General features: G+C 55.7%; 1 protein-coding gene across 1 annotated transcript; it reads right to left on the bottom strand.

Moving 5' to 3' along the window:
• Positions 1-84: 84 nt before the first annotated feature.
• FKBP11 (FKBP prolyl isomerase 11) lies at positions 85-3,060 on the bottom strand. Its single transcript, XM_075551779.1, has 6 exons — positions 2,815-3,060; positions 2,607-2,672; positions 2,146-2,233; positions 1,836-1,869; positions 1,438-1,508; positions 85-324 (listed from the first exon to the last, which is right to left on the bottom strand). Exons 1-6 carry the CDS (start codon positions 2,938-2,940, stop codon positions 107-109), a joined length of 603 nt encoding a protein of 200 aa, XP_075407894.1. The 5' UTR covers positions 2,941-3,060; the 3' UTR covers positions 85-106.
• Positions 3,061-8,640: the final 5,580 nt, after the last annotated feature.

Genomic DNA, 8,640 nt, shown 5'->3' with positions numbered 1-8,640 from the left:
ATCCCTTCCAGCCCTTTGAATCATGCTTGACACACAGTGAAACCCACCGGAGAAAGTACCAGGTGAAGAATGCGAAGAAGGTGATGTCTTTCACGTTCATTGTTTATTATTTCTTTTTGCTCTTGTTTCGTTTCTCTTCCTTGAGCTTCTTTTTGGAGACTTTGGGACTGCTGGCTTTTTTGTACAGGTGGTAGCCAATGAGGCCCAGCAGGGCTGGCACCAGGACAATGCCTACCAAAGGTACAATGCCCTTCACCAGCTTTTGCCAGTAGTTGGCTCGGACCAGTGCGACCAGCTCCACATCAAACTTCAGCACTGCATCCGCTGGAGAGGCAGAGAAAGGAAGGGGGGTGTAGTTAAACTCCTGGAGGGAATTAGCCAGGGCTGGGAAGCTGCGTCGACTAGGGAGCACCGACCCCAGCAAAGGCAGGGAAAGGTTACTAACGTCCAGCATCTAGGCTGGCCAGGCCAGCCCCAGCTCTAAGTGTGGTTTAGGCCTACTGACAGGCCTTCGATAGCACAGGAAAACTTCCTGTGAATCTGAGAAGTATAAGCCATTCTCCCATCATGGAGGGACCCACCTATACCAAGTGGACCCCTACTCCCACCCCCGGAGAGTTTCTACAGGGCTAGAATGCGTTGGACTTAGGCTAGAAATGACTGTAATTCCACCAACCAATGAGCACACCCAATGTAAGGGCTAGAGAAAATAGGAGCTTCAACAGTGGCGCCCCAGAGGAAAGGGATGTGGCTTAAGTAGTAAAGTGTGTAGTGTGTGTGGGGAGGGGATTGCCCAAGCGTGAGTGGGGGTGGTGGGGAGGAGTGTAAACAGAAGTCAGCAGTTCCGAGTTGGGGGGGGGGGGAGAGATATGAGTAGAGTTTCTGTTTAGTCCCCCTCCCCCTTTGAGTCCGGGTCTTCCCCCACCCCCCAGCCACAAAGCTGGAACTCAGATCCCAACGCGCTGGAGTGCAACACCTTTTAGCTAAGGGAACATCTGTTCTAACCAGAGGCAAGAGAGATGCTTGCTGAAGCCTGTCCAGTCTTAGGCCTTCAAGAATATCTATGAGGGCTTTTGAGAGTTTTTTTTGTTGTTGTTGTAGATGTCATTAGAGACTGGGACCCTCTCTCCCCTGGTGGAGGCTGAAGCGAGAGGTGGGGATGCGGTGAGACACAGGAAAAGGGCAAGAGAGAAGCCCTGCCACCAAGTTCTGTGAGGGATGGTGCAGGCAGCAGACCCACATGGCTCCAGCAGCGCCCCTCCGGGATAAGTCTCTGGCCACCAGGGGCTGAGCCGCCAGGCAGCTTAAACAGGCATTGGTGGTCTGAGAAGGAACTAAGTGGCCCTGCAGAAAGGCACCAGCCACCCCTACCCATTTCGCAGACCGGGCCCTGACGGGCTATTTGGATGGCCTGAGGGAAAGCCCTGGCCAGATTACCTGGGATAGAAGGTGGAAATCCCCGCTTTCCATAGGCTAAGTGAGAAGGAATGATTGCCCTCCGCTTCTCTCTGAGGGACGGAAGGTGAGTGAGACACAGCCAGAAGTGGAAGCAGGTGGGCCAGGAGCTTCCATTGATCTGAAGTCCCTTGCCAGCAAACCTTCCTGGTCACCCTCAGCTCATTCGGACCCATAAAGCACACTCTCCCACCTGGCACCAGACAGACGTCCCTCTCCCTACACACCTCCCCTCCACCAACAAAACCCACAGCAGAGAGGCCCAGGGCCTGTGAATGTCCACATGGTGCCCCTGCCCCTGGCCCTGCTCCATGTGAAATCGGAACCCTTAACCCCACAGTGCCCTGCCAGCTCTGGGGCGGGAATGGTCAGATACTCACCCCACACACATATCTAGAAGGCTTTGCTCCAGTCCTGGAGGAAGAAGACACAAGGGAACTAGAAGCTACCCACATTCCTTAAACACCGGGAGGGCAAAAGCTCCCCCTTGGCCCTCAGTTGAGCTGCTTTCCACGTTTCCAAATACCAGGCTTCCAGCGGAGCTTCCAGAGAGCTCTTCAATGTGAAGTCTCTAACTCACGGGGTGGGGGTGGGGGCGCGACCAGTGTTTCCAGGGCGCATTAAGCCTTAAGGAAACTGAAGCAGGGGCTCAGGATGCTAAGAGATGCGGTGGGAAGCGCCGTGACACACCTGGGATCACCTGCTTTTGGCCAAGTTCAATCACCAAAGGGTCTCGGGTCAGGGAAGTGTCAATGATGCGTCCATCTACCAAGCTGCCCTGCGGGGAAGAGCAACAAGAGCGTGCGCTGGACACCTCTCCCTCCCGACAGGCCAAGCGCGCGGCACACACCTGCGGCCTGGGCGGCGGCGGCGGCCCCCGCAGGGCAGGGAGCAACGGGAAGCCCGGAGGGCTGGCCCTTCTCGGAGGCCGGGTTCTCAGTGCTGCGGGGGGGGGGGGGGGAGAGGAACTAGCAGACACGCTGGCCGCGGGCCGAGGCCCGAAGGCGACGCGCCCCTCCCCCTCCCCGCCACGTGCTGGGCGACCCCGGAGCCCGAGCCCAGCGACTCGCCACGTGTCCAAGGCAGCGCTGACGTGTTTCACCAGAGCCCCGCCCCGCCCGGCCCCGCCCCGCGGCCGGCCGGCTCCTCACCGTGTAGTGGATGTGAAGCGTGTCGCCGTACGCAGCGGGCTCCTCGCACGGTTCCGGGGGCTCCACCTGTGATCGAGCTTCGGGAGTCACGGAGGCTCCCACAGAGATGCCGTGCTCGCCCCGCGCCCCCGCGTCCCCCACTCGGTGCCCGCACTTCCTCCTCTCCCCGCCCCCAGGTTCCCTTGGACCCGGTGTCCCCGCGCCTCACCAGGGTCTGCACTTGGAGGCTCTGCACGGGACTTTCGGTTTCGGCCCCAGCCTCCGCGCGGCACAGCCCCCGACTCAGCAGCAGCAGCAGCAGCTGGAGTAGCGGTCGCGAGGGGCGCAGGGTCATGGCTGGACGCGGGGCAGGGCACCGGAGTGGACACCACCAGGACAGGCTGCTCGGCGGGCGACGCCTGGGACAATGTTCCCTCAAGCGTCCAGGCCAGACTGGACGGGACGGGGCGGGTCGCGACGCGCCAGCTCCTCCTCCCGAAGCCCTTCCTCCACCTTGTCCCCACCTCCTGGAGGGAGGAGGCCGCGGGAGTCTTCCCTAGTCTACTAGTTCGGCCGTTGGCCGTTCTATCCCCCAGTGAGAGGTGGGGGTCACCTAACAATACTCACTATGACCACCCACTGCGTTCCAGGCGCTCAGACCCACCCTGAAAGGTAGGCATAATTGTTTCCATTTCATAAAGAAACTGGGCCCACAAGTAATTCGTTCAAGGTCAGGTAGCGAGGTAGTGGCAAACCTAGGGCGTGTCGGCTCACCCACCCCAGCAGGTGTAGGTGGCATCCCTTTCTCTCACTCCACCCCCATTTGAATTTCTACAGGTCATACGAGCCCTGCCTTGTCTGTCCTTGAGAGAGCCGTTCAAAAGGGAGCCCCTACCCCTGAGGAATGAGTGCACGGAGGGAGTCCTTTTCCTCCTGGCATTACCTTTTCTTTCTCACCTTTCATCGACAAAGCCCTCTGAAAGGTGGCAGGAATACTCCTCCTTTTCATGTTTATGTTTATAGTGGGGTTTTGTTTCAACTATTTCATGTGGTGCTCCTAGCCAGCCCCCTTGTGCATGATTTGAAGTTTTATCGTTTTATTGGGGGCTCATCACAATCCATACATCTATCCATGTGTCAGCACATTTGTATATTTGTTGCCAGCCTTCTCAATACATTTGCTTTCTACTTGAGCTCTTAAGATCAACTCATTTTCCCCTCCCTCCCCGCTCCCCCCTCTGAAGTTTTAACCCCCCACTGCCCATTCAGGACTTGGTTCTGTGATTCAGCTCCCTCAAAAGTCGCTAGCCATTTCCGGATCCCAGCCCCACCCCTGGTACTTCATACCGTTCCCCCCAGCAGTGCTTCCAAGTTCCAGAGGCCACTGCCTGCTGGCGATCTCCATCTGGAGGGTCAGCCTGCATGTCACTCAGCACACTCTAAACTGTGGTCAGTCCTCCTCATCGTCCATCTCACCTAAAACCACTGCGATTCTCTCCCTTTTCCGGTCAGATCAGCCGTTTCATTCTCGGCTCCTGGATCCAGCCAGTGGATTCTACCTTCACTCTCTCCATTCCCATCACCACCACTCTCATTAAGGCTCCAGGTTTTCTTTGGAATTGTCAGAAGCCCCCTCAGCAGATGGGCATGCCTGAGGAAATGGAGAGCCTGACAAGAGACATGGGGTACCGAGGTATGTGCACTGTCAGACTTAGAAAAAAGTACGCCCACGATCTGTGCCTTCTATTGCAGGCAAATTATACCTTAAAAAAGGAAGCAAAAGCACACATCCTCTATAAAGGGTTACTGTTTCGGAAACCCACCGCAGCAGTTCTACTCTGTCCTGGAGGGTCACTCTGAGTCAGAACTGACTCAATGGCAGTGCTTGTTTGTTCTTGTGGTCTTTGCCATAAGTCCTGGCCAACCAGGCAGAATAAACAGAAGTGTTGGAAGGAATTGTCCCAAGCTCCCAGAAAAGGCTCCAGGGTAACACTACTCTCCCCCCATCTCCCTTCCTCTTTCCTGTTGCCTCCAAGGCAGATGAACCTCTGGCAGCCCTGTGAGACCAAGAAGTGGCCCCGAGGGCACACCTGCGGGCTAGGACGGTGAAGCAACAAGACCACGCCCAAGTCCCAGCCCAGGACAGCAGCAGACAGACCCTCAAGTTTATCTCTGAAATGAGGCAAAGGAAATGTCTTAGCTTGTTTTTAAATAGTACTAATGTCCCACCCACCCACCCCCACTTTAGCTCCTCTGTACACTGCAGCTATGCGCATAGTGTCAGTCATGTCATCTGACCCCTAAAGGCCTGTTGTGGCTCCAAGCCATTGCATGTCAGTAAAACCCAGACCCTTTGGCATGCCAGTTGTGTGTCCATTGTGTGGTCCTAATTTGGCTTTTACTCCATTAAACTGGAGAGGCTTCCCTTCAGACAACAGCAGAAGGAAGGAACCCAGCAAGTTTGGAACAAAAGGAGGCAGGGCTCCTGCAGAGTTGTGCCTGCTGTGTGAAATGCCCTGTCTAGTGTGAGGCTGTGGGTGGGATCCCGCATGGGAAGGGGAGTGAGAATAGTAGTGGGGATAAAAGGACAGAACTACTGAAGACAAGCCTACCTCAGCTTCAGGGGCTGGGGCGGGAAAGTACACCCTCCTGGGACCGGTTAAGAAGCTGCTGAAGGATCAAAGGAGTGTGGTGCTCGGCTAGTGGGCAGGGAGCAGGCCCACCCCAACCAGGCTGGAGATCAACACCTCGGAGGACCACTCCCAGAGAAGCTGCCATCCTCTAAAGCAGTGGTCGGGTCTTAACCTGGGGGTCAAACGACGCTTTCACAGGGGTTGCCGGATTCACAACAGTAGCAAAATGATGAGGTAGCAATGACAATCATGTTCTGGTTGGGGTCCCCACATGAGGAACTGTATGAAAGGGTCACGGCGTGAGGAGGCTGAGAACCACTGCTAAGGTCTAGGAGGAGACTGCCTCCCACTCAGGGCCAGCTTGGTTAAGGGTAGGGACGCCTTTCCATTCACTTGTTCAGTCCTCAAGGATGAGTGTCACTTTATACCCAACAGCAAATACCGAGCGCTGCTTTTAAAATGTTTGTTTTAAAGGGGTTGTTACTAAATTAAAAGCCTGCCAAATCAACAGGTGCGCATCTGGGTTCAAACTCGGGACGCCATATTTTCTGGAGCAGGATTACCTGGGCTGATTGCCAGTTTTCGTTTAGGTCTGGTTCGAAGCTCATTCATTCAAGAATGAAGCAGTCACCACTCTCTTCTGTGACTGTTCTGGCCAGAATGGAATCGTTCCATCAATGCAAGATCTGGCAGGGCCCAAACCAGAGATTCCCCCAGCTCCCATCTGTAACCCCGAGTGAAGTGCGTGCTACCAGCTTTGTAACGTTCAGATTTCAGCATCGAGATCCTGGTGCTCAGAGCCTCAGGTCAAGTCTCAGGCTTGGTTCTACCCCAGGGTGGCTTTCATTGATGGGGGGCATGGGGAAAGCTGGTGGAAGAGGACAGTGCCTGTCAGCCTTAAATGGCCTGCTAGGCCTGTATCAACTGAACAGAAATGCTGAGATGCTTCTCTCTGGCTGGTGAGGGTGTGTACAAGTGGTCGGCTCAGGACAGAGAGCGCCAGAGTCCTGGTTCAAGGGTCACCGCTAATCCCACCAGGCTCAGCTCAGAAGGCACATTTGCTCCTGAACAGGAGCTCAGAAACACTGCTGCAGTTGGTGCTAACGTGACACACACCAGCTCTGACTACCACTCTTGACCCAAGTTCCTCACGACATGTCCCACACCTCTGAGCGCAGGGCCCTCAGCGGCTTTGCTCCTCGCTCTAACCAGACTCATAGCTCCATTTCCTCATCTGGACCCTCTTTCCCCTTTCCTTTAGAATTTGGGATCATTTTTACAGTCCCCACTGGGGAGGGGGGAGGACAGGATGAGGAGACCATGATGCAGGAAACCTGCCAAGGAAAGAAAGCATCTGGATTCTATCACACCCCAGTAACCAGCAGGATGCCCCACCCCTCCAGTTTCTGGGGTAAAAAGAGAGCGTGCCAGACTCTGACCCATCTACCCTCCCCAGGACACCACTCCCCGCACTGGGTCACTGTGCAGCAGGAGCAGAGAATGTCCCCAGACACAAGTACCCCAACTCACTACCCCATGTATTTCACGATGGAGCCCGGCAGGTTCCAGAGCATCCCAGCCTCCTCCATCTTGGCCCATTCTTAGCACAGAGTACTAAATACATGTCAAGGTTCTGCTGGTCTCAGCCTACGCATCCCAACAGGAAGTGGCACAGCACGTCCCAGCACCTTCAGACCTGCTTCCAGCCAAGCCTCCTACAAGCTCGGACACAACGGTCTCACTCCTTTGCCGGGCCACTGCCTCCAGCCCTCTCTCTCTCCAGGACAGGGCAGCTGTGCTCTCCATCCCAGGTAGAACGCCAATGCCAGTCAGACAACCCCTCCTGCTGACTTGTTCCAGGCTCCTCTTGGAAAGAACCTTACCCAGGATATCCTCAAGTGGACCTCAGCCTGGGGCCTCTGCCAAGCCGCAGCTGATGAATTATTCCATTCCGTTTGCAAAGATGGAGCGGGGCTTTGTCCCAAGAGCCCAGGGTCAAGCATCTCTCTCCCAGGCGTCCCGCCCACTTCGCAAAGGGTGGAAGGTTCAGGCAACTGCCACCAGAGGGCACCCTCCACCCACTCCTCCCTGGCATCCAGAGTCAAGCACTTGCTTTCCAGGTTGTTTGAAGATCAGAAGACCCCCAGGTGACCTGTCATTCGGCTAAATCCTCTCCCTCCGAATCTTAGGAGAAGCTATCATTTCAAAGACATCTACTTATTAATTCACAAATAAAGCACTTGAGGGTTCTTCATTTGCCAGACACAACTTCACCACGCAGGGCTGTGAAGAGCCTGGTCTTGGGGAGGAAGCGGCATGGATTTGGAGATGTCAGGAGGTGGTGGGGGGCTGCTAAGGGGCTGTCTGGGTGGAGCCACTTGGGGTCAGCGGCGCTGCTCCTGCAGGGTGATGGCTTATTAAGAACAGAGGAGGGGCGGGCAGGGAGATAGATGACCGAATTGGCAGGGGAGGCAGTAGGGAGGTGACTGAATACAAATGACATACTTCACGCTGGTATTGCACACCACCTCACTGTCCCCCTCACAGGCCCCCCACCCAGGGCAGGGGAGACCTGCCCCTGTAGGTTGCCAACACTGGTCACGCTTTATGGGAGGAGAAAGCCGCCTCTTTCTCGAGGGGCCGCGGTGGCTTCGAACTGCTGACCTTATGGCTAACAGCCCAATGTGTAACCACTCTGCCAGCAGGGCTCCACACTGATAGTAAGGGCTCTCAAACTTCCTGCATCCCCAAACCCTGCCCCTTCCCACAGGAGCAAGATGGGGAGAAATTCTGTCCTTAGAGCCTCAGATAGAGGCAAGGGGGGTGGTCTTCATAGTTGACCCAGAGCTCACTGAGGCCCGTGGGGACACGAGCCCCTTCGTTGCTAGGCGTTAAGACAGCAGCAACGGGAGGAACAGGGTAGTGGGAATGGGATGGAGGCTTTATGAAAAAGGTCTTTTCCCAAGACGCTTGTGGAATCGCCCTGGATGAGGCTTGGCACCCTGACAGTGGTGAACCACATGCAGGAAGCAAAGCTGCTGCCGGCCGGCAGTCGTGAGGAGGAGTGGGTTCATCACACTGCCCAGACCTTTACCCAACATGCTTGTTGCCTGCCAAAGTCCAGACTGGAATATACTCCCATCTCTGGCAAGGCTGGAGCTGCATCGGCACTAGCGCACACCCTGCTCCCACTAGAAGCATCTGGTAAGCAGGGCTGGGCGATGTGGTAGGGGCAGCCGCGTGAGGCCCTCCAGGCAGTAGAGGCCCTAGTCTATCAGCAAGCGATAAACACACTGCAAAATCTGGGGAGTCTGGAACCTGTGGTGACAGAAAACTGTCAGCGAAGGAAAATGCAAATAATTTTTGTTAAAAGCAAAGAGAGGGCATGGCGTGGGAATGGGGGACTCCTGAGACCGACAAGA

The sequence above is a fragment of the Tenrec ecaudatus genome, chromosome 6 (assembly GCF_050624435.1).
Source record: "Tenrec ecaudatus isolate mTenEca1 chromosome 6, mTenEca1.hap1, whole genome shotgun sequence".
NCBI classification, from domain to species: domain Eukaryota; kingdom Metazoa; phylum Chordata; class Mammalia; order Afrosoricida; family Tenrecidae; genus Tenrec; species Tenrec ecaudatus.
This window is presented reverse-complemented; position numbering and strand designations above follow the sequence as displayed.